The following is a 26,230-nucleotide window of genomic DNA, read 5'->3' as shown; positions in this document are numbered from 1 at the left end:
AAGACTGCAAGCAATGCAGGTAACTGTGGATAAGGAAGGATGCCCGCCAGGGCTGCTCAGGAATTTTTTTTTTTTTTTTTTTTTTGAGACGGAGTCTCGCTCTGTCGCCCAGGCTGGAGTGCAGCAGCGCGATCTCGGCTCACTGCAAGCTCCGCCTCCCGGGTTCACGCCATTCTCCTGCCTCAGCTGCCCGAGTAGCTGGGACTACAGGTGCCCGCCACCACGCCCGGCTAATTTTTTGTATTTTTAATAGAGACGGGGTTTCACCATGTTAGCCAGGATGGCCTCGATCTCCTGACCTTGTGATCCGCCCACCTCAGCCTCCGAAAGTGCTGGGATTACAAGCGTGAGCCACCACGCCCGGCCGCTCAGGAATTTTTCAGTGCCATTATTCTTCAGCAATTACAGAAATGTAGATTTTATACTGGTGCATGAACATGTGCCCTCAAAACCTACCTCAGCTGAGCTAATTTGAAACTGGGCTCTCTGGAAGGAGTCCAGATTTCTTTATTGGTTCTTTTACATGTCATATGCAAATTTTTATTGAAACCATTTCCCCTTTGTTAAAGGGCCACTGTATAAAGAGCAGCCGTTGGCTTTCAAAGATTTCTGAGACAAGACCTGGCCTGGGACAGCGCACAGATCAGTGGCTGTCCACACCACCCAGGGTGCTGAAGGGCTCACCACTGTGGTCCATACTGTATCTGCTATTTCTTGCAGCGCGTGGCTTTCCGGGAGGCTTAGGTAAGAGCCTGTAACAGTAGAGACCAGGCGCACAGCCACTCTCATCCCTCCACTAAGAATGAGCCCTGGGCCATTCATTCCCTTCCTCCAACTTTTGTTCCCTTCTATAGGGGAAACAAGGTCTATTCTGTGTGGGCCCTGCACTCACCTCCTGGTTCCGGGGAAAAGCCATAATTCTCAAAGATTCTAAACTTAAACCAATCAGCTATCTGGTTCAACTCAACATGGTGCCCTCTTTTCTGGGCAGAGTTCTTCTGAGCTGCTCCAAGTATAAAACCATATCTTGTCGTCTCTGCGTGATGCTTCTCTACCAGCCACCAGAGTCCCCTGCTGCATCCCTGCCTGGGGCTTCCACTCTCTCAACTCTGTCCTTAGTCTTCTCCTAAAACAGAGGGTTCCCTGATTTGGCTCTCAGCTCTATGACCACCTAGCAATGCTGCGAATGGGACAACTGTGGTCCCCCTGGGAATGCTGGACGCCTACGGAATTAGGGTCTCATATGTTCCCCTGAAGCAGCTACAGAGCAGGTGGCCTGCTAAGTCCCCATCTGCGCTATGCTCACTTCCTCCCTGAACACGCCTTCGCCTGTGCACGCGTTGCAGGAATGTGTGACATCATAAGCGTGTGGCTGCGGGAAAGCAGGGAGAAAATGTGATGCAGCAGTGGCCGCTTTGTCAAATCAAGCAGGAAAACAGGACCGCTGAGTCATCAGCACCATAGAGAGCTGGGATGTATAGCATGTGCTTCTGGTGCAGGTGCCCAGCTCACGCTTGCTGAACTGAAGTGAGGCCAACTTCCAGCCCACAGTGACTCACTCAGTTCCGGAGCCACACTTCTGGTGAGGCGGCTTCCCAGCATCTCCAGCCTCCCAAAGCAGGTGGACAGAGTGCCCCACAGATGAGGGCGGCAGAATCAAGGCATGCCGCTTCTGAAATTCATTATATCATGAAAAACAAAGGCATGCGAGCAAAGAATGCAGTTCTCTAAACCTAGGGTGTGGCCCAAATTCAAATGGTCCAGATGGTATGATTTTCCTGGTTCTGTGTGGAAAAACTGAACGTTTTGGATTCTTTATCATTTTTTAAAGGAGGAATGTGCAACCAGAATGAAGCGAATGGTACCGTGTGCCAGAAGGAGGGCCCGTAAAAGCCCCAAGACCTAAACCCTTAATTTTCATTTCCCTTTTTAATACCTTGAACCAAAAAGTTACCACCTTCTAGCCCGGAAGCGGTGGCTCACGCCTGTAATCCCAGCACTTTGGGAGGCTGAGGTGAGTGGATCACTTGAGGTTCGAGACTGGCCTGGCCAACATGGTGAAACCCCCATCTCTATTAAAAATACAAAAATTAGCAAGGCTTGGTGGCAGGTACCTGTAATCCCAGCTACTCGAGGGGCTGAGGTAGGAGAATTGCTTGAACCCGGGAGGCAGAGGTTGCAGTGAGCTGAGAGTGTGCCACTGCACTCCAGCCTGGGTGACAGAGGGAGACTCTATCTCAAAAAAAAGTTACCACTTTCTAATTTGAAAATAATTTTCCTTTATCTGAGGCAGGGGGATCGCTTGAGGCCAGGAGGTCAAGGCTGCGGTGGGCCATGATTGTACCATTGCACTCCAGCCTGCATGACAGAGCAAGACCCTGTCTCAAAAATAAATAAATAAGATAAAATGAAAGAGAATGGTGACCAAACTAATTTGACATTGGATCCTACTGAAACAGCAAAGAGACGTTTGTGGAATGGCTCAAGATTAGAACATAGAACTAACAACAGAGGGCTTCACTAATATCACCTCAAACTCCACTGTCCTGAGTGAAAGCTGAACACAAACGCCCTGGGACACGTGGTACAGGGTCTGCACTGGGGCAGGATGGTGTGATCTGGATGCCTGCCCCTGCCTGGACACGCGCACGCTGTCATTTGGAATGGACTCTCCTACCTTCTTCACCGACAGGTCGTGGTCCAAGTCGCTTCCCGAATCCTCTTCGTGCTCCTGCTGCTCCTGCAGGTCCTTCATCTTGATCAGCAGCTCTGCCTTGGGGGCCGACGTGCTGTAGTAGGCAGAATTGGTGGCCAGGGACACGGCCGCAGGCACACTGGGCTCCTCTTTCCTGGGTAAAGGTGTGGGAACTTCAATGAGCTGGGACTTTGCACGCAAATAGCCCCTCTGCCCCAACCCCTGGGTTATGACAAATCAACACTGGTGCTCACGAAAGGATACCAGCCAGGGAGATGAGACAGCCAAAGGGGGAATAATAAGTAGGTAACAAGGTTAAAACTAAAAACAATCAACCCTGTCAAATGGATACTCGTAAGTGTATGAAACGTAGTTTTTAAAAAAGGCAAAAACTCAAATAAGCAGGAATATCTAAGAATCTCTGCTACAGAGGTGAGAGCACAGATGATCTCTACCAGGAGCCTGGGTTGATCAGGACAAGGACATGTGTGACGCTATCTACAAACACCAACCCTTCTCCCTTCCTCCCAGCAGCCCTGTCGGTGCCCTCCTGCCTGGGTCCACTTGGTCCAGCTGCTCCTCCTTGGCTGTGTGTCATACCCACTCCACCTTCCTACCCATGAACGATGCTGTGCTGGCAGAACCTATGTCAGCAGCAGGGAAGATGCCACCATGCATGCCTTCGTGGTCAAGTGGCTGAAGGAGATATGCTGAAAGTGCTACTTACAAAACCAATTAAAATACATTTGTTCAGGCAGGTGTAAACTGTCATAATATTTTTTCATTTCTATTTCAAGAGATGGGGTCTTGCTCTTGTCACCCACACTGGAGTGTAGTGGCACCATCATAGCTCACTGCAGCCTCCAACTCCTGGGCTCAAGTGATCCTCCCACCTCAGCCTCTCGAGTAGCTGGGACTACAGGTGTCTACCACCATGCCCGGCTAATTTTTTGTACTTTCTGTAGAGACCGGGTTTTGCCATGTTGCCCAGGCTGGTATTGAATTCATGGGCTTAAATGATCTGCCTACCTTGGTCTCCCAAAGTGCTGGGATTACAGGTGTGCACCACTGCGCCTGGCCAAATTACAATAATTTTTTAAAATGCAGATGTAAAAACATTTCAAATAAAGTTTTAAAAAACCATTTCATAAAGAAACACATATATATTCAATCTAAGCCTCCATTCTCATGTTGGCACTAGGGACACGTGGGGGCTGGATGACTCTCTGTGGTGGGGACCCTCCTGTGCACTGTAGATGTTGAGCAGTGTTCCTGGGCTCCACCCACCACATGCTCAGAGCACCCCTCCCCACGGTGACATTGCCAACTGTCCCCCAGGGTAGACAACGGCCCCCACTGAGAATAGCTGTCTTACGAGAAAGGAGACCTGTGGGCATCATCAGAAATCCTACTGGCCTCAGGCCAAGGCAGCTTGGTGGTCTGCAGTGTGTATTTTCATGTCAGGCCCAAAGCCGTTAACCCTCCATTTCTCTTCCAGGAGGCTCACAAAAAAGCCAAAAAGTGCTAAGCATCGAGGAGCCCTTATGAAAATCTGTCTTCCCCAAAAGCACGCATGAAAACAGAGAGGCATGCTCCCTTTCCCTTTACAAGCCTAAGAGATGCCAGGCAGAGTCACGCCCAAGCTGGGAGGCCACGTCTACTCACCTCTCCTCTGTGCTTCTAGGAGAGGGGATTTTGGGGAGCAGCTTCCTCCGTTGCTGGGCTTCTTCCAGGAGGTGCTCGTCTTTGGGGAAGATGCCTTCCATCAAGTCCATAGTGGTTTTGATCTTCACACTGGGATCCAGGATGTCGGCCAGGGACTTATCCTTCCCCACGATCTCCCTGGCCAGCTCCTCCGACTTCAGGTCTTCCACAGTCTTCTCTTTGGCCTTCATGTAGCTGAGCCCTGGAGGGGAGGCGCAGCGGTCTTTCTCGGGGGGCACCTGGGTGTCCAGGGGCTGGGGCTCAGCCGGCTGGGCCCTATGTGGGGCCTCGGGCTCAGCACCCTGCCGCGTGTACAGGCAGAAGCGGGAATAGAACTGCTCTGACGTGCTCAGCGTCTTGATCTGGTCTTTCTCCAGCCCGTGGGGCAGGGCGGGTGGCTCGGTGGGGCACGCCAGGCTCTGGCGGCTCTCCTTCTCTGGCTGGCTCTCCGAGTGCACGATCTTGATGGGCACCATCTTCACCGTGGTGTTGTTGTCCATCACCCGCTCGATTCTGGAAGATGAACAGTCTGCTGAAATTGCAAAGCATGCTCCAGCCACAGACCCTGATTGACGCGTCCCCTGCCCTCCCCTCTGGATGGGAACCTGACTCAAAGGCGCTAGCCAGCCACCCAACTCGAAGGAGCCTCCATGATCCCACATCCTGGATGAGGCAGAAGCCTCAAGAAGCTCCCTCTGACTCCTACCTCCGCCTTCCAACCCCAGCATCCTTTCTACGCTCAAACTGCCAATGCCACCCCTGAGGCATCCCGACGTGTCCTCCAGGGGTTTGTGGGGGGCTGTGAGGACTATTTAATACCATTTGTCATTCTGCCAATGATAATGCAAACTTTAACAAGCCCTGTTCGGTTAAACATTCTTTTGTAGGGGAAGCCTGCAGTGGATGGGCATTTTCCAGGATTCCCATCCATCCTTAGGTTGGTGCAGGCCCACGGGTTCCTGCGTAGTTCTCAGGGCCTGGGGAGAGCTCCTCTCCGGAGTGGCTGTGCTAGGAGTCAGGCCAAAGCCCCCCACCACCCCACTTGGGAGAAGCTCCTATGCCATGTGCAGGGCAGCCCACCCCACACTGTCCTCACCGTCCTTGTACCCCCCCTGCCCGCTGTGCTTCAAGCTAGCGTGGCACAGATTTGCACACCAGTGAGATATGATCTCGCAGTAAGCAGCGAGTCATCGGTTCTGTATTACTTCCAAAGGGCACAGTTTTGCTTTTTTAAAAAAAAGTTTCAGCCAGGTGTGGTGGGTCATGCCTGTAATCCCAGCACTTTGGAAGGCCGAGGTGGGTGGATCACTTGTGGTCAGGAGTTCGAGACCCGCCCGGCTAACGTGGGGAAACCATGTCTCTACTAAAAATACAAAAATTAGCCAGGTGTGGTGGTGTGCACCTGTAATCCCACCTACTCGGGAGGCTGAAGCACGAGAATCGCTTGAACCTGGGAAGCAGAAGTTGCAGTGAGCTGAGATCATACCACTGCACTCCAGCCTGGGCAACAGAGCAAGACTCCATCTCAAAAAAAAAAAAAAAAAAAAAAAAAAGTTTCTGGATGAAAGGGACTAGAGAGGCACCTAAAGCATCCCTGGGAGACTGGGGGAGAGAGAACAGGAGGAACAGGCCCAGCAATGCCACAGTCCCTTGTCTGGGGCAGCCCTGCACCTGCTGCTCTCAGCGGCACCGTGCTAGACCACGCTGACCAGGGCCATCTCAGCCAAGAGCTTTTCAGAGCACTGGAGAAGCAGCCCCATATGCTGGTGGTTAGGAGGGAAGCAAAAAGAAACAGGCCAAACTCCACAACCCCAAATTAGGATGTGTTTCTAATGAAGTCAACCCAAAACTGCCCCTACGACGTTACACAAGTGAATCCAATTTTCCACAGCACGAGGGCAGCCACGATGCTCTAAATTTAATGCTGTTTTTCCCTCTTTCACTGGTGACTGGGAATGCAGGAGGGCTCTTTCCCTATCAAGGGAGTGGTGCTCAGGCTGAGATGAACTAACTGTGTATTTTCCTCCCTCTCTCCAGTAGGGTCCATTAACATCTGATGTGTTTTATCTAGGGACTCACAGACACTTCATAACTGCTTCCTCATGAAGAAAATTTACAAAGTCTAACTGTGGAAAATACCATTTAGATAGGTCAGACTTATGAAGGAAAACCCTGGCTAGGCACAGTGGCTCACACCTGGAATCTCAGCACTGTGGGAGGCTAAGGTGGGAGGACTGTTTGAGCCCAGGAGTTTGAGACCAGCCTAGGTAACATAGTGAGACCTCCCCACCTCTCTATTAAAAACATAATAATAATAATAATAATAATAATAATAATAAAAGAAGGAGGAAAACCCGGCCACCTTATCCAAGCACCAGCAAACGCAGAACCCTCCGCACTCCCTTCACCCCCGCCCCCGGGAGAAGCTCTGCTTGCCTATTACTGACTTTCACATCAGCCTGTATTGGTATCCTCCCCATTTTGTGCAGAAATTTGATGTGCACAATAGAAAAAAATTAAACAACATAAACAAATCTCCCTTCACAGTTTTTAAAATATTGGGAAAGAGGCTGGGCCCAGTGGCTTGCCCCTGTAATCCCAGCACTTTGGGAGGCTGAAGCAGGCAGATCACCTGAGGTCAGGAGTTTGAGACCAGCCTGGCCAACATGGTGAAACCCCGTCTCTACTAAAAATACAAAAATTAGCCTGGCGTGGTGGCAGGTGCCTGTAATCCCAGCTACTCAGGAGGCTGAGGCAGCAGAATCACTTGAACCCAAGAGTCAAGATCGCACCACTGCACTCCAGCCTGGGCGACAGGGAATAATAATGATAATAATATAAAATACAGTACCGGGAAAGAAAAAAACCAAATCTCGTATCTCCCACGGGTTCACATACACTTTCCAACAAAGCATCTATTCCTGATCATTTTTTAACAGAAACGGTCTCTCTTCTTAAAAACGGTCTTGACTTCCACATGAGAACAGTTTCACGAGCCTTGACTTCAAAATAAGGACAGAACACAGTGGATCGGACCTTCCAGCAACCAGCCCTCATCAACTCACAAATTTCTCCTATTAATGAGCCATGCAGTCTATGAGATCTTATTATAGCAGCCTGAAAGGAGTAAGACACTTTCCTTTCAGAACCTTACAATGTTACCAATTGAAAGGATATCTGAATGATCTTTAGATACATTTTAAATGATGCAAAGCCCAGTTTTGGCCCACAGAGAAAACTGTGGTTACAATGCCTCAGCTGGGGATACAGGATCAGTATCAGTCATGTCCTTTCTCTGCTGAGTTATTTAGAAGCTAAGAAAAAAAATTACTTGAGACTCTAGAGCAGTGAGGTCCCACAGAATTTTCTGCGATGATGGGAATACCTGTTATCTGTCCTGTCCAGGACAGCAGCCACCCGCCACACCTGGTGTGACTGAGGACCTGCATTCATCGACTTGGTTTTCTTTGCCCCACATTTACACAGCACAGGTGACGGTGGGTCCTGTGCTGGGTGTGCGGCTCTACAGCAGGGTTCCCAGCCTAAGAGCAGCTGGCATCTGCAGTCGGACAATGCTCTGTGGGGGCCGCCCATGCACTGCAGACCCTGAGTGGCCTCCCTGGGCTCCACCACTAGATGCAGAGAACACCCTCCACTCCCATCCCACTTAGGACAACAAAAACTGTCTCCAGACATTGCCCAATGTCCCCTGGGGGCCAAAATCACCCTCCACCTCCTAGGTTGAGAGCCACTGCTCCAGAGAATGAGACAGAAATTCTCCCCTTCTTCCATTTCTCAGTCCTTCAAGGCACTCAAGGAGGTGGTATTTGTGTGTGAAGAAAGCTAAACAGCCGGTGCTCTTTTTTGCACAGGGTCTCACTCTGTCACCCAGGCTGGAGTGCAGTGGTGCCATCCTGGCTTACTGCAGCCTTGACCTCCAGGCTCAGGTGATCCTCCCACTTCAGCCTCCTCTCTGGGAAGCTGGGACTATAGGCATGCACCACCACACCTGGCTAATTTTTTGTAGTTTTAGTAGAGACAAGGTTTTGCCATGCTGCCTGGGCTAGCCTTGAACTCCTTCAGCTCAAGCGATCCACCTGCCTTGACCTCTCGACGTGATGGGATTACAGGTGTGAGCCACCATGCTGGGCTTAGTGCTCTTGAAAGGTCAAGTCCCTGCCTGACATTCATCAACATCTCAATGGATGCAATAATTCCATGCCTGAAATCCTGATGATGGCACCATGAAATGTGAATGAGTATTCTTCTGCTTTAACAAAAGTTATATACCAGCTTAGCTTTCTAACATTAAAAAAAATCTGGAAAAAAAGGAGTAAGAAAATACTGGACACCACGAAAAATACCAATTTCACCAAAAGGTCGCATGCTTAGGTTAAACTCAATTCCAATCACAAATATTGACTGCATTAAAACAACAACAACAAAAAACAGACCTCTACCCTGCAGATGCCTGTGGGTAATGCAAATATAAATGCATCTGGCTTGGAGGAATGGGAAGATGTATCGCCTATTCACATCTACCCCTGTTCCCTGCAGGAAACAGCAGCCCCCCAATGAGATAAAAATCCAACCACAACTGAAGCTTCACTTTCTGTCCACACAGTTATTCCCCAGTACTGACTTTAAGTCCAATGCCTTGAGCTAAAGCAAGGTGCCCAGGTGACTCCCCAGAAAGACCCACTGAGAACCCGCGTCCCACATTAGGAGACTCATGAGGAGGGAACACCATCGCAGGACAGTACCTGGTTGAATCCTCATCCTGGATGAGCAGGGGAGGTTTGTCCGTCAGCTTCTGGGGGGCAAACTGGGGTGAGGGGGAGCGCGAGGTCTCCATGGTGGCCGTCTGCAGGCGCAGGTGCTGCTGCTTGGGAGGGAGCAGTGCTTCTGGCAGAGGACATGATGCGCCCCCGCTCACATGCTGGCTTCCACGCTCACGGACAGTGGTCTTCGGGGTGTCCTGGGGCTGGGCACTGCTGAACACAGAGGGGCTGTGGGAGAGGGACAGGCGGGCCACACACGCATCCAGGGACGCAGGGGATGGCGTTGGGAAGGGCCTGCCAAGGACGGCCAGCGGGGCGTCAGCAGGTACGCCGTCTGTGGCCCGGTATCTCCCGGGCTCGCGCTTGGGTGGCGGTGGCCTCTGTGGGGCTGGCCTCTTGGAGAGCAGGGCTGACCTCACTGGCCACGAGTCTTGTCCTTGAGCATGCAGGGGTGAGCCAGGGCTCTGGGCTCGGGGTCCCAAGTCTGCTGGGGTGCTCTCCTCCGAGTATCTATAATCTCGAGGTAGGGTTCCCGCTCGGCCCCGGCCCTCCTGGGGCAGCTCTGGGGCTCCCCGGGAGTGAGATAGTTCAGAGAATGCGGGTGGGTTCGGTGCGTTCTGACTCGGTGGGTGCTGCTGTGATCCTGGGCTGCCTTCCCGACACTGGGCATCTGCTTGTCTAGAGGAAGAACAAGTACAAATTAATCAACAATTCCAATAACGCCTTCCCACCACAAGGGACTGGACCTGGATCTTCACAATCCCCTTAAGCCACTTTCAGGAGTTAAATCCATATGCACTTTCCCACACCTGTCGCCACCGCAACTCCTCATGCAAGGTGGGGAGTTGTGACACACCTCGGACAACATGAGGCTGTCGATTGGCATGTCCCACAAGGGAACATGAAGCATTCAAGACACAGGCACACACATCGCACACAGACACACATACACACACAAATTGCATTTGTTTTTGCAGGAATAAATGAACAAAAATTTTAGAAACAACATTAACGTTTGTGGAAATGCTCACATATGGCTAGATTCAGAAATATTTACTTCAAGTCACAGTATTTTTATGTGGCTTACGGGAAATTGCCATAAACAAAGGGGTAAACCTTTCTAAGATGAGCTGCAAATCAATTCTTTAATAAAACCTTGAAAATCAGTATCGTATTATGAAAATTAAGACCAACAAAGGCTCTAAAAAGAGCTGGGGTCTCGCTCTGTCACCCAGGCTGGAGTACAGTGGTGCGATCATAGCATGCTCCAGCCTCGAACTCCTGGACTCAAGCAATCCTACCACGTCAGCTTCCCAAGTAGCTGAGACTATAGGTGCCCACCACCATGCTTGGCTAACTTTTAAAATTTTTGTAGAGATGGGGTCTCACTGTGCTGCCCAGGCTGGTCTCAAACTCCTGGGTTCAAGTGATCCTCTTGCCTGTCTCCCGAGTAGCTAGAACTACAGGCATGCGCCACCACGCCCAGCTAATTTTTGTATTTTTAGTAGGGATGGGGTTTCGCCATGTTGGCCAGGCTGGTCTTGAACTCCTGTCCTCAAGCGATCCACCTGCCTCAGCCTCCCAAAGTGTTGGGAGGTCTGGTCCCAAAGTGTTGGGAGGGCAGGTCTGCTCTCAGCTTAGAGGAGGCTGAAGACACAGCACAGGCTTAGAAAACAAGCTGTAACCAAATAGCTGCACCTCAGCTTCAGACAACAGCAACCCCACTCAAAGAAGTCGGATTTCTCTTGTGCACCAGGCAGACACTAACAGAAACTCCTAGCTTGAAGTGTTATCAAAGTAACTTGAACGGCTGGGCACAGTGGCTCACATCTGTAATCCCAGCACTTTGGGAGGTCGAGGCGGGTGGATCACTTGAGGTCAGGAGTTCGAGACCAGCCTGGCCAACATGGTGAAGCCCCATCTCTACTAAAAATACAAAAATTAGCCGGGCATGGTGGCGTGTACCTGTAATCCCAGCTACTCGGAAGGCTGAGGCACGAGAATTGCTTGAACCTGGGAGGTGGAGGTTGCAGTGAGCTGAGATCATACCACCGCACTCCAGCCTGGGTGACAAAGCAAGACTCCGTCTCAAACAAAAAACAAAACAAAACAAAACAAAACTTGAACACAGCTATGCATGGGTTAGAGAACAATACATCTGTCTGGTTATAAAACACAGAATGACATTAAAATACTGCCAAACTGATTTGCATTCTTAGAAGTGCTCTCACAGGTCAGATGTCTCCCCCACACTGCATTTCAATATTCAATGGTTCAGTATTCGATATTCCATTTCATTTCGATATTTCTTTCTTTCTTTCTTTCTTTTTTTTTTTTTTTTTTGAGACAGGGTCTTACTCTGTTGTCCAGGCTGGAGTGCACAATCTGGGCTCACTGCAGCCTCCACTTCCTTGGCAGGTGATCTTCCCACCTCAACCTCCCTAGCAGCTGGGACCACAGGTGTGCACCACCACACCCAGCTAATTTTTGTATTTTTGTAGAGATAGGGTTTCACCATGTTGCCCAGGCTGGTCTCAAACTCCTGGACTCAAGGGAACCACCTGCCTTGGCCTCCCAAGTGCTGGGATTACAGGTGTGAGTCACTGCGCCCAGCCTCAATATTTCAGCGTTCAATAATTCATTTCATGCCAAAGAGTTGAGGTACACTTGAACTTTTCTTTCCCTTTTAAAACTCCTGAAATCTATCACCCATAGACCCACTTGAAAGCACCTGGTACCTGTTATTTAAAAGCGCCAGGTATTAGTTCGTTTTCATGCTGCTGATAAAGACATACCTGAAACTGGGAACAAAGTGAGGTTTAATTGGACTCAGACTTCAACATGGCTGGGGAGTCCTCAGAATCATGGCGGGAGGTGAAAGGCACTTCTTACGTGGCAGTGGCAAGAGAAAACGGAGGAAGCAAAAGCGGAAACCCCTGATAAACCCATCAGGTCTTGTGAGACTTATTTGCTGTCACGAGAATAGCAGGGGACAGACCAGCCCCCATGATTCAATTACTTCCCCCTGGGTCCCTCCCACAACACGTGGGAATTCTCAGAAATACAATTCAAGTTGAGATTTGGGTGGGGACACAGCCAAACCATATCACATCACCACATCATAGAAACAGATAATGAAATGAACTATAATTTATTGCTAAAATCCAAGTGCCTTTGGTCACCCACTGATTAAAAAGGAACTCTATTTGCAAAGTGCCTTCTGCAGAAGTGCTCCGAGAGCCACCCATAAACGAAAGAGAACTCACCTGCAGGGAGCAAAGGCCCTGTGAGAAGTGAACAATGACATGGAGCAAGAGACCCACTGAGAAACTGGATGGCAGGCTGGCTCCTGGCTTCTCTCCTAATCAGAAGGTGCCCACAGGCTCCTTTCCATCTTCCTAGAGGGCCAAACTACAGGAGCTGGGTGCTCTGTTCTCAGGGGAGTGGCGTGTGCTGTGCATTGTCACTTCCCACGCCAGAAGTGCAGCACGGAGCGCTCCATCCCAACACTGCACTTCATTCAGACCTGCAGCAGCACAGCAATGTCTGGACCAAGTTTGCCACCCACCCCCACACCTTGCAAAGTCAAACTATAAAATCACTAATTGGTTTTTATTGTTGCAGTTGATAAGAATCTGGGCAATCAGGGTCAACAACACAAACGAAGAAAAGGACCAAAAATGGGGATTGGGGACTTGCTGGGGTCATATTCCAACTTTTGTTTCTAACTGGTTCCAAGAGGCAGCTCTGTAAGTTGTGTGTGTGATTGGTCTATGTTGTGCTTGTGCACAGATGCATGTCTATGTGTTATATGCATGTGTATATGTTGTATGCATCTGGTGTGTATGTGTACAGATCTATGTGTAGATGTTGTGTCTATGCTGTGTGTGTGTAGATGTATGTCGTATGTGTATAAATGTCTGTCTGTCTGTACATACACTGTGTGTGTGCCTGGGCTGTGTATGTGTGTAGATGTGTATCTCTGTGTAGATGTAAGTTGTATGTGTATGTCTGGTTGTTTGCATGTGTAGATGTATGAGTCTGGGTTGTGTCTGAATGTACACGTGTCTGTGTGTAGATGTATGCTGTATGTGTACGCCTGGGTTGTGTATGTGTGTAGATGCATGTCTCTGTGTCCATGTATGTTGTATGTGTGTGCCTGTGTTGTGCGTTGTATGCGTGTGTGGGTATGTGTGCCTGTGCTGTGTCTGTGTGGAGATGTATGTTGTGAGTGTGTGCCCGGGTCGTATATGTTGTATGCATGTGTAGGTACGTGTATCTCTGCTGTGTCTGTGTGTAGACATGTGTCTCTGTATATATGTATGTATTTCTCTTTGCCACACTTCTAAGGATAAAATAAATGGTGACAGCAAGATCCACAGATAGAGCAAGCAAGGCACTAAGATGACTTAAGGACTTTGTGTCTTCGCACAAGCTCCAGGAATCAACTGCAGCAGGAAGTTCAGCCACACAAAGGAACATTTCAAAGGCAGCTGCACTCTAGGATCCAATTGATATTCAGCCTTGGTTGGTGTTCATTCTCATGCAAAACATGCTAATGCAACGTTCCCAAGGAGACAGCTGCTTGCACAGTTCCCAGAGGGGAGAGGGCCAGCAGGCTCCAAGCAGCAGAGGCTTCAGAGATCTGCGACATGGAGCACACGGCCCTGCCATTCTCCCTGGGCTGGCTGCCACTGAAGGAGATGGAGCATGAGGCTCTAAAACAGCACCTCAAAGCCAAACAGAACTTATATGAAGGAGACAAACCTGCAGGAAGGGCCACCATCAGTGTACTCAGTCACCCAACATGCTATGACAGGACCGAAACCACTGTTAGGAAAAAAACAAACACTCTAGAGATCCTGCTGGCATTACTCTATTTTTGCTTCCACGATGAGACAGCCAGCCCCATGTCTGAATGCAAGGTCTCCTTGCACTGCTCCTGCCTCCACACAGCCCTCAGCACGGCCGGTTCCTTCTCACACAGCCCTCAGCTCTCCCAGTCCTGCCCTGACATCACCCCACCTCCAGGTCACGCCCCAGCAAGGGGACTCTCTCAAATCATCCCATTGCTCACCTGCCTCCACGCTCCTCCCTGGGCTGAAAGCACCTCTACAGAGGGCAGGGATCTGGGCTATTTCCTTCAGGGCCTTGCAAGCAAATATTTATTACATGCATCACGTTATGCCCTCACTTGAATACAATGTAAATGCACTTGTTGCTTTCAATCACTTTCACTTTTTTGTGCGGAATTTTAAAAGGGGAGAAGCTGCATTTTTTTCAAGACACCATGGTTAAATTCTCCGTGAAAGGACCTTGTGTATGAATGTTCCCAACACAACTAAACAGTTTTGAACTGCTCTGTAATCAATAATCCACCACTGTTTTCTGAATAGGGTTAACAATTATCTTTAGCAAGGAGGATGGGAAAATTTCCGAATCTTGCAGATGACTTAAGGAACGCATACCACAGGGTCCTCCTCACCTATTTTTTTTTTTTTTTTTTTTTTTTTTGAGACAGAGATAGGGTCTTGCTGTTTTGCCCAGGCTGGAGTGCAGTGGCGTGATCACGGGTCACTGTAACCTTGACCTCCCAGGCTCAAGTGACCCTCCTGCCTTAGTTTCCTGAGTAGCTGGGACCACAGGTGTATGCCACTATGGCCTGGCTAGTTTTTAAATTATTTTGTAGAGATGGGGTTCACCATGTTGCCCACGCTGGCCTCAAACTCCTGGGCTCAAGTGATCCTTTTGCCTTGGCCTCCCAAAGTGCTGGGAGTATAGGCATGAGTCACTGCCACAGGCATCGTAACTACTTTTGGTGTCAATGATGGGATAGGGATGCATTCTGATTTGCAGACACACAACACAGGTGCTGCTGAAATGCTGCCCGCGATGAACTCCAGTGTCTGAGTGCTTTCTAAAGTACAGGTTAAACATCTCTCTTCCGAAATGCTTGGGACCAGAAGTGTTTTGGATTTCAGACGTTTTTGGATTTTGGAATATTTACACATACACAATGAGACATCTCGGGGGTGGGACTCAAGTCTAAACCTGAAATTCATTTTGCTTCATATACACTTTATATATATATATAGCCTGACGGTAATTTTATACAATATGCTTAATAATTTTGGGCATGAAACAAAGTTTGTTTCCACCGAACCATCATAAAACAAAAGTGTCAGTCTCTCTGCCACCCATGTGCACAATCTGTGGTTGTCTGGCATCTCCGTCATTCCGGACTCTGAATTTATATGCTGCCAACAAGCAATAATTTTCCTATACTGATATACAAGCACTCAACAGTGAAAAGCACGATATACCATCAATACAGTGAGAGAGGAATGTGTCCAGGGTAAGTAAGCAGCATGGCAATGCACCAGAACACCCACCTCAGCTGTGAGGCGCCGGCAACAGCAAACAGCAGCAGCTCGCCCAGTCTCTACCTGCATTCTCACTGCGACACATCCCACGAGATCAGCTGTGGAATTTTTCATTTGTGGTATCGTGTTGGTGCTCAAAAAGTTTTGAACTTTAGAGCATTTAAGATTTCAGACCTTCTGATTAGGGATGCTTGAGCTGTGCTAGCTGCCTGTGACTTGAGGTTTCCCCAGGCAGACACATCCAATCGGGACCCATTCACGTGCCAGCTATGTGACGTCAGGCAGGCAACTACACCCCAGAAAGCTGCCTCTCCTGTACAAGCTGATCACAGGCCACATCGCATAGGATGGCAGTGAGTTAGCAGAAGATAAAGGCCCTGGTGTGGGAGATGGAGTTGCGTGGGCTTCCTATGAGCCAGGCACCTGCTGAGCACCTAAGACCAAAGGGTCAGTCTGTGATGGGGCAGACCTGGACACAGGCCTCCGTGACACCAGCACCATACAACCTTCTTCCCAAAGCATAACACCATGCAACACACCCAGCCAATGAGATGGGAAGGGCACCCCTGCAGCCGACCAAGCCAGCCGGTGAGGGGTATAAAAGGTGCCAAGAGAGCTCTGGGCAATGGCACTGCCTCATTTTTACAATGAAGAGACAGAGTGAACACACTTCCCGTGGATAATGACACTGAGGTGTTTCCTCCTTTCATTTACATATTCTGCTAACTTATGCTATATACAAACGTATTATACACAAGCATACCGTCAAAAATAGCAATGGATAGGGCCAGTATCTGTGGTGGCCCAAGAGTCCTCCTTGAAAATGTATGCTACAAAGCCAGGGTCTGGGACCGGAGCTGTGTGCACAAAGCACAATTATCTCATGGGACAACTGGGGTAGGGCCTAGCATTGCTGCTTCCAAACAGAGCCAGGTTTCCATGAGTATGGAACGTGGAACGCTCAGTAACTCAAACATCAACTCAAGCTCAACATTGACAGTTTGAGGTTATCATCTAGAAAGCACTCCTCCATTGGTTGTGGGCATAAATAGAAGGGATTCTGTAAAGCATAGAATTTTTATCAGGAATCACAGGTAGCTCGTCTGCCCTTCAGCCTGGTGAGGTGTATCAGACGCTGCCAGGCAGGTGTTCGCACGCTGAAGAACCACGGCGCCACCAGGCCTCAGAATGCGGGTCAGGCAGCTAAGAGCCGGCACACTCATGCCATTCTGAGCACAAGTCTCCCGAACGAGTCCCTGGTGTCTCCACTGTCCTTCCCAGGCCCTGGGCAGCTCTTACAGACACACACCCTTGGGGAGGCACAGGTGGAAAGCTCTTTTGCCAACACAGCACTCCATAAAGGCCAGATGAGGTGGAAAAAGGAGACAGTGGGGAAGGCGATGGAGCCCAACAGAGGCAAGAAACCAACCAAGCGACCAACCAATCAATGCTGAAATGTATTAGAAACATTTTAAACAGTGTGAACACCTGGGAACAATGGCACCAAACACTCTCTCCTTAGACATACCAATTTACCAGGCTGAGCACAGTGGCTCACACCTATAATCCCAGTGCTTTGGGAGGCCGAGGTGGGAGGAATTCAAGACCATTCTGAACAACATAGCAAGACCCAGTCTCTACAAAAAATAAAAATTAAAAAAAAAATTAAAAATTAGCCAGGTATGGTGATGCATGCCTGCAGTCCCAACTACTCAGGAGGCTGAGGTGAGAGAATTGCTTGACCCTGGGAGTTCAAGGTTGCAGTGAGCCATGATCACACCACTGCACTCCAGCCTGGGTGACAGAGGGAGACTCTGTCTCTAAAAACAAATGAAAAAAGCCTGGGTGTGGTGCCTCCTGCCTGTAATCCCAACACTTAGGGAGGCCAAGGCAGGAGGACTGCCTGAGGCAAGGAGTTTGAGACCAGCCTGGGCAACATAGCAAGACCCTGTCTCTACAAAAAATTGAAAAACCAGCCAGGCATGGTGGTGTGCACCTTTAGTCCCAGCTACTCAGGAGGCTGAAGCAGGAGGATTGCTTGAGCCCAGGAGTTGGAGGCTGCAGTGAGCTATGATCATGCCACTACACTCTAGCCTGGGTAACAGAGTGAGACTGTCTCTGAAAACCAAAAAAGAAATATTGATTTACCATAGGACTTTCCAGACTGTGAGGATCAGCAGGCTAGAGGCTGTTCGGTTGTCCTTTGCATGCCCAGCTTTCAGTCATAAAAACAACATTTGCCCAATGAACAGATAGACCAGCTAGTGACGACAAAGGACACAAATGTTCTCACAGGCTCTGCTGCAACTTTTGTGTCCTGTTGGAACCACCTTCAGGGAGGACAACAGCCCTGAACCATCTTTAAGTCAGTCATTTCTCTACTGCCGTGTCTCTGCTGAAGCTGCTCCCTGTATGCCAGGATTCTAGTGTCATGTGGGGAAAGCAATTACTCTAGAAAGTCAGATGAATTTAGTGTTTCTTTAGTGTCTTCACAGATGGATAAAAAGGTCTGCTGCTTCCTTTGGGTTTTATTTGTGCTTGCAGGGACTTGGATGGCAAAGAGTAATGAAGTTGAATTAGAGAGGCTGATAAATCACTTGTGGTTAAGCAGGGGAGGAGACAGAGAAGATTAAAAGAGCAATCCAAAGCACAGATGATCCAAATCATAGTTACAAGCACTGATTTCTCGAGGGGTTAACGCCCAATAACAGAACCTGCCTAGATTTGGAGATGATGATGTGAGATGGCCCCTCAAGTATTGGACCCTGAGTATGTCTTCAGCACAAACATTTTGAGGATCTGTTCCAGGCCTCTATTGTCTCTGTGCCTGGAGAGCCTCATTCTTGGTTCCAGAGCGTGAGCCCTGGGAGCTGGGCTCTCCTGCCTTGATGAGGGCCAGGCCTGGGCAGAGGTGGGAAATAGCCAGGGCTGGCATGCCTGCAAGCCTGTGTTTCAGGGAAAGCCCTCCAGGCAATGTGGATGTTGCGCCAGCCCTGGGAATCTCTGCTTTACAGGAATTCTCCCCTCCGGAACTCCCAACCTCCCACTTTCCTACCCACTTCCTTTAGATATTCAAAGCTATTCCTGAAGTTTTCATCGCTGCCTTGGCATACCCCTCTCAAATGAAATTACTCTCATCTGTGAAAATGGTAAGATTGAGTGCACCTCCCCCCCACCCCCCGCCCTCTTCCAGGCCTGGAGGGACTGATCCACATTCCTCCAGCCAGAAAGGCTTCTTGAACCCTGGGCCAGTTCGTCTCTGCTAACTGTAACAACTTCAAAAGGCAGCTTGTGGAGGTCCACTCTGGTTCACATGTGGACTACTGCTCACAGTAGCAACTAAAAAGAGGCCAGAAAAGTTATAAAATCATAGGTTTTACAAATTCATCAGACTCCCCACACACATGTAAAAAGTCTTCCCATCCCCTCTCCCTTAGTGTTCTCTTCACAGTGCTTTCAAAATGAGCAATTACAGACATGTGGGTTTTAAAAATTAATATTTGTCTTACCTTCTGGACCAGGAGTTTGCAAACTAGAAACCAAGGGCCAACTCTCCACTGCCTCCTGGTTTTGTTAATGAAGCGTTATTGGAACACACACACGTCCCTCATCAAAAGCTGAGGACAGCTACATGAACTCAATTCCAGAAAGTCTCAAGCCCTTCACAGGAGAGAAAAGACCATGGCCTCTGAGTCCTAGTGAAACTGTGTGAGGAAGGAGACTCTCACACACCTGCCCTGCGACCCAGCCAGTCCACCGCTCCCAGAGAAACAACTCTCTCACCCAAGAGAAACAACACAAGCCCTCGTTCATGTTGGCCAAACACTGCCCACCTACTGGTGAGTGGATCAACCAGTGGTGCTGTATTCACAGAAGGGAACACTAGCCAGTAATTTAGAAAAACTACCGAGACATAGCAATGAGAATGGGTCCCAGGGGCACGACCCTGAATGAAGGGTCAACCGCCAAAGAACGCACAAGTAGGGTCCAATTTACATGAAGCTCAAGAAGAGGCAACACTCACTAGGGTCACACATCAGGGAGGGATGGTTGTGGGGCAGGGTTTCACTGGAAAGAGTATAAAGGAGCTTTCTGGAACTTACTCTTTTGATTATGAGGTGTATAAAGTTATCAAAACCAGCCAGGCACAGTGGCTCATGCCTGGAGTCCCAGCAACTTGGGATGCCTAGGCAGGAGGGTCACTTGAGGCCAGGAGTTTGAGACCAGCCTGGGCAACATAGCAAGATCTGGTACCGAAAGAAAAGTTTTAAAAAAAATTATCCAAGTATGGTGGCATGCACCTGTAGTCCCAGCTACTCGGAAGGCTGAGGCAGGAAGATCACTTGAATCCAGGAATTCAACGATGCACTAAGCCATGATGATGTCACTGCATGCCAGCCTGGGTGACAGACAGAGACCTCATTTCTAAAAAACAAACAAACAAAGAAGTCCCAACAATTCCTTTGAAACTCCTTCCTTCAAACAAGTGGAGCTTGTTAGAAGTAGGCCGGACCCTGACTCCTTTTGAACAAGCAAAATATGGCAGAACTCACGTGTTCACTACAACATGAACTATTGTGAATAGTTCACTTGTGTGAACTACTTATATTGTGAATGCCAAGGCATGGAAGCCACCTAAGCAGACATTGACAGATGAGTGAATAAAGAAAATGTGATGCGTGCATATAGAGGAATAGAAAAGACTTAAAAAGGAGGGAAATCTTGCCATTTGTGACAACATGGATGAGCCTACAGGACATTATGCTAAGTGAGACAAGCCAGGCACAGAAAGACAAGTGCTACATGGTCCCACTTACGTGAAGAATTTTAAACTTTCAAATAGAATGAATGGTGGTTGTTAGGGGATGGGGGAAGGGGAAACAGGGAGGTATTGGTGAGAGGGCACAAAGTTTCAATTACACAAGATGAAACAGTCCCAGAGACCTACTGCACAGCACAGCGTCTGTAGTTAATAATTCTGTATTGTACATTTACAAATTTGCTAAGAGGGTAGATCTTATCAATGACAACAAAAAAAAAGAGGGTTCACAGGGTGGAAGAAAACTTTTGGAGGTGATGGATCCATTTAAGGCACTGATTGTGGTGATGATTTCACAGGCATATAGATACTTATCTCCAAATTCATCAAGTTGTATACATTAAATATGTACAGCCTTTTATATGTCAATCATACCTCAATAAATTGGTTTAAAAACGTATGGCAGAAATGCCGACGTGTGACTTCTGAGACCAGATCACACAGGCATTGCAACTGCCTCCTTCCTCTCTCCTGAGGATAACTCACAGGGGGGAAGCCAACCACCATGTTGCGAGGACACTCAAGCAGCCCTATACGGAGATCCATGTGGGGAGGAACTGACGCCTCCAACAGACATATGGGTGCCCTCTTGGAAGCAGATCCTCTAGCTCCAAGCAAGCCTTTGGAAGACGGCTGTCCTGGCCCACGTGTTGACTGCAATCTCAGGAGATGCTGAGCCACAATAACCCAGCTAATCTCCTCCCTAACCCTCAGAAAGTGTAGGAGATGATAAACGTTTAGTGGTGTTCAAGCCACCAAATTGGTGGATGATTTGTTATGCAGCAAGGTAACTAACGCAATTATTCTACTCTTTATGCTATAATGATCAAGTGATCTGTGGCTGGCTTTTTGTTTTCAAAGTATACACAGGGAATTTTGAGGAGGAAGCAGACCAGAAATAAAACTCAGAAACACATCAGGTTATCGGCTTCTAAAAATCTGATATGGGCACAATCAGTACCCTAACTGGATTTCATGCCAAGTTTCCCAACAATTGCTTATAGCATATTAGCTGACTTTTTTTTTATTACTATATTTCTTTAGGTTAAAAGAGAAAAAAAAATCATATCTGAATCTCTGTGATAAATACTATCTTACTGTGGCAGACATTTTCATTTACCTCAATAATAGTTTTAGAAGCATCTGGGTTGTGTAATATTTATTAGGTATGATCTATTATTGACAAAAGCTTAAAGCTACTAAGGTCTGGGCACAGGTAACAAGCAATGTATGAATTTGAGTTTACCTTACACCTTGTTCCCTACACCTACATGCTCTTCTGAGCCACAAATGTGTGTGTGAATTTCTAGACATCTAGGATGGATCTAGGAGGTGTTCATATTACCAAACACTTTCACCTGTATTCTTTTCACCTCCACAACTCTATCGGGGTATCAGTCACAGACCATAAAACTCAGTGACTTGAGAGGTACTGTCTGATGAGTTGTAGTGAGCTGAGATGTCTGTCTGATGAGTTGTGGTGAGTTGAGATATACTGTCTGAGGAGCTGTAGTGATTTGAGATGTCTGTCTGATGAGTTGTAGTGAGTTGAGATGTCTGTCTGATGAACCGTAGTGAGTTGAGATGTCTGATGCGTTGTAGTGAGTTGAGATGTCTGTCTGTCTGAGTTATAGTGAGTTGAGATGTCTGATGAGTTGTAGTGAGTTGTCTGTCTGAGTTATAGTGAGTTGAGATGTCTGTCTGATGAGCTGTAGTGATTTGAGATGTCTGTCTGATGAGTTGTAGTGAGTTAAGATGTACTGTCTGATGAGCTGTAGTGAGCTGAGGTGTACTCTCTGATGAGTTGCAGTGAGCTGAGATGCCCTGCCCTACCTATGCATGCCTGGTGGTTCCCAAATCTGTTTTGATTCGCACTCTTTGGGACCCTCCCCAGGGAAGCCATTCCTGTTGTGAAGATCCAGTGAAATGCGGGGCCGGGTGCGGCGGTTCACGTCTGTAATCCCAGCAGTTTGGGAGGCTGAGGGGGGCAGATCACGAGGTCAGGAGAGCAAGACCATCCTGCCCAACATGGTGAAACCCTGTCTCTACTAAAAATAGAAAAATTAGCTGGGCATGGTGGTGGGCGCCTGTAGTCCCAGCTACTCAGGAGGCTAAGGCAGGAGAATCACTTGAACCCGGGAGGCAGAGATTGCAGTGAGCTGATATCGTGCCACTGCACTCCAGACTGGCAACAGAGCAAGACTCCATCTCAAAAAAAAAAAAAAGCAACCTCCTCCATGAAACATTTCCTGGACCCATTGACACAGATATGCCTTTCTTCTCTGAACGTGCACAGTACTGAATCTCTACCTGTTGATTCCTAGACTGCACTTCACCATTCTGTGGTATTTTCATTTAGTATCTCTCCTCCTAGCTGAAACGACTGTGCTCACTCCTGCCTCATCTACCTCTGTATTCCAGGTCCAACACAATGCCTGGCACAAAGCAGGTTGCAGCAAAAGCTCACTGAGTCAACAGGAAAGAAGGAACAAAGAAACAAAGGAAGGGAGGAGGGAAGAGAGAAGAAAGGAGCAGAAAGCAAAGCAGGCAGCCTGATGTGCTCGGGCCTTCTGAATCCCATGCTCCTCAGCCATTCACATTTATGTTGCAGTCTAAACGCCTGTGCCCTGCCTCCCAAATCCGTAAGTTGAAATCCTAACCCCAATGGGATAGGATTAAGAGGTGGAGCCTTTGGAAGGTGATGCAGTCAGGAGGGTGAAGCCCTCATGAATGGATGAGTACCCTCATAAGAAGCACTCAAGGATAGCACTGTGGCTCAAGCGTCTAATCCCAGCACTTCGGGAGGCCAAGGTGGGAGGACTGCTTGAGGCCCGGAGTTTGAGACCCTCCTGGCCAACATAATGAGACTCCATCTCTACAAAAACAAACAAAATTAGCCAGGCATGGTGGTACATGCCTAAAGTCCCAGCTACTCAGGAGGCTGAGGTGGGAAGATTGCTTGGGCCTAGGAGTTTGGGAGTTTGAGGCTGCAGTGAGCTGTGATTGCACCACTGCACTCCAGCCTGGAGTGACAGAACCAGACCCTGTCTCAAAAAAAGAAAAGATATGCGAGAGAGCTTGCTTCCTCTCTCTGCTCTCCCTCATGTGAGGACACAGGTAGAAAGTGCCATCTGTGAACCAGGAATCCACAGGACAGCACCTTGACGTTGGACTACCAGCCTCCAGAAGAATTGTGAGCAATAAAAGTCTGTTGTTTAAGCCTCCTAGTCTATGGTAATTTGTTTTAGCAGTGTAAACTGGCTAGGACAATTTCTGTATTATCTTCACTATTAATAAAGGACAAACTCCTTCAGGGAAGGTTCTGTCTGTGCCTGATTCAACTTTGCATGCAGCACAGCACCCGACCTCGGGAATGCTAATTGTTAACCAGGGAGATAACACACTGATGTCACCTGAAGACCTCTCCACAGAGACTGCAGTTCTTCTGATCCTAGCAGTGATTAAAACATAGGGGCAAACAGACAAACAAAACCCTTAGACTTCCAGTGTGCTGGAGCTGAAGGGCCTAGGAGAGGATTCCATACTAAGTGAGAGGTGGACAGCCCCAGCTCCACTCAACAGCCATGTCCCAACTCTCCTCTTCCACTGTAACGTCACATTTCCACAATTACTACAGAAACAGATTCTGTTAGGCTCACTTGCCCAGTAAGAACAATATGAGGTCACTAAGTTTTTCCATAAAACAGTGACTGTAATAACAATATTGGCCGGGTGTGGTGGCTCACGCCTGTAATCTCAGCACTTTGGGAGGCCAAGGTGGGTGGATCACAAGGTCAGGAGTTCGAGACCAGCCTGGCCAATATGGTGAAACCCTGTCTCTACTAAAAATACAAAAAAATATTAGCTGGGCGTGGTGGTGCATGCCTGTAATCCCAGCTACTCGGGAGGCTGAGGCAGAACTGGTTGAACCCAGGAGGCGGAGGTTGCAGTGAGCTGCGATTGCGCCACTGCACTCCAGCCTGGGTGACAGAGCGAGACTCCATCTCAAAAAACAACAACAACAAAGAACCACAATATTAACTGGTGACTGAGAAGCTCTTTGGTGTTCAGAACGTGTTTCTACGTATGTTTATGTGGTCCCTACTTACTTTGATCTATGTATACCCTAAATGATGAAATGTTTAGAAGTGTCTCATGCAGGAAAACAAACACACAACTTGAGTATCAAAATGAACATAAAAACATCACAGTGAGAGCAAATGTAAACAAAAAGCAGAAAGACACAAGCAGGGGCAAGCACCCTTATGCAAAGAGCAGACCGGACCCTAGAATGTACAGAGGTTCTACGGCTGTGCTTCCAATAGGACCACGAGTTTCCTGTCAACCAGAGCAAAATATGGGAACTACGATCAGTTAGGGTTGTCGGAAAGCTGGGCACTTCTTAATTTTTCCACAGAGACAATTTTCCTACCAGCCTTCCGAGATGGATGTCTACACCTCCTAGGGAATTCATGCTGACAGAGCTCCTGGTGGTTACACCTTCCGCGGCACACATGGTAACAAGAGACCAGTAATGGCAATGCACAACTACCAGAAGCCAGTAGCCACCAAAAGGCAGAACTGGCCACACAGAGGCTCCAGGTGCAAGGGCGACAACACTAAAATTCAACACACTTGTATGTCAAAAAAAGTCAAACTCTAACTACCCACTAACATCTGGAAGGCACACAGCACACGGCAGGGATGTTATCTGCAACCTAAATGACAATCAATAATCAAGAAAGGGCTCATCTTCAGTAGGAAAATGAACACGCGCTGAAGAGTAATGTACAAAAGAAAAAACACAAATGGCTAGTCAGTGCACCAAAAAAGTCTGACTTTGCTAGTCCCTGAAGAAATGCAAATTAAAAATGAAGTAACTTTTTTGCCTATCAAACCACAGAATTTAAAAAATGTCTAATATTGACAAAGTTTTGGGAGAAGTAGGACTGTCCTGGGCGATCGGTGCCTAGAGTGTAAATAGTAAGCATACACTTTTTGGAGGGCAACGCGGTGATATTTTCTAATGCCTGCCTAGCAACTCCATGCCTAGAATTTTATCCGAAGGAAATCAACATGGAAGAGCACAAGTATTTCACTACAGATATCTGCTGCAGTATTATTTACAACTGTCAAACACCAACAGCAGCCCTAAATGTCCACAGTATGGCTACAGGGTTGTTAGATTTTAGAATGTCATGCACCATACACATACAAGTTACAGAAAAAGGCAGCTTACATACAGTACGTGTAATATAATTGCATGTGTAAAAACATATTTGCAAGGACTTCAAAGCAGATACACTTCCATGTTCCACAGTGGAGACTCTGGGTGATAGGATTTGAGGGTGATTTGTAATATCTTCACTCTGCTTCCCAGAACTTCTATATATTCTTAATAAAAAGATTTTAATTAGCAAAGTTGATTTTTAAAATAGGAAATGTTAATAAAAACTGTATATCACAGCCTAGAAAGCTGTAATCCCAGATTAGTATAAAACCCCATTCTCAAAAACATATGTGAAGCTTACAAAATCAGGAGTAATTTTGAATTTTGGGTGGCCCTGTGGTAAGATATATTAAAAACTAGTTAGAATAGCATATCAGCTTCATAAATTAAGAGAAAATCTCAATCTTCCTTCTATCACAATTGCATGTGACCCCAAATTGTGGAAACCTTCCATCTCAGATCATTGCCTGCCTATCATCTAACTCAGCTGAACCAGAATCAGAAATGGATTGTTTATTCAATAGACTTCAGATATTTGTTGTACATGACATTAACTTTATATGCATAATTACTATAGAAAAATGTGTGTAGTACACATATGTGTATGGGTATGTATAT

General features: G+C 47.9%; 1 protein-coding gene across 3 annotated transcripts in view; it reads right to left on the bottom strand.

Moving 5' to 3' along the window:
• Positions 1 to 26,230, bottom strand: part of SHROOM2 (shroom family member 2) — a 162,723-nt gene that overhangs the window by 7,413 nt on the left and 129,080 nt on the right. For all 3 annotated transcript variants that reach the window (XM_054544329.2, XM_002831370.5, XM_054544330.2), the window contains 3 exons: positions 9,163 to 9,858; positions 4,361 to 4,912; positions 2,678 to 2,849 (listed from right to left, as the gene is read on the bottom strand). In XM_054544329.2, the coding sequence (XP_054400304.1) occupies positions 2,678 to 2,849; positions 4,361 to 4,912; positions 9,163 to 9,858 (1,420 nt within the window). The remainder of the gene's footprint in view (positions 1 to 2,677; positions 2,850 to 4,360; positions 4,913 to 9,162; positions 9,859 to 26,230) is intronic.

The sequence above is a fragment of the Pongo abelii genome, chromosome X (assembly GCF_028885655.2).
Source record: "Pongo abelii isolate AG06213 chromosome X, NHGRI_mPonAbe1-v2.0_pri, whole genome shotgun sequence".
Lineage (NCBI taxonomy): Eukaryota > Metazoa > Chordata > Mammalia > Primates > Hominidae > Pongo > Pongo abelii.
Note: the sequence above shows the minus strand (reverse complement) of the source record. Positions and strands in the feature narration are given on the sequence as shown.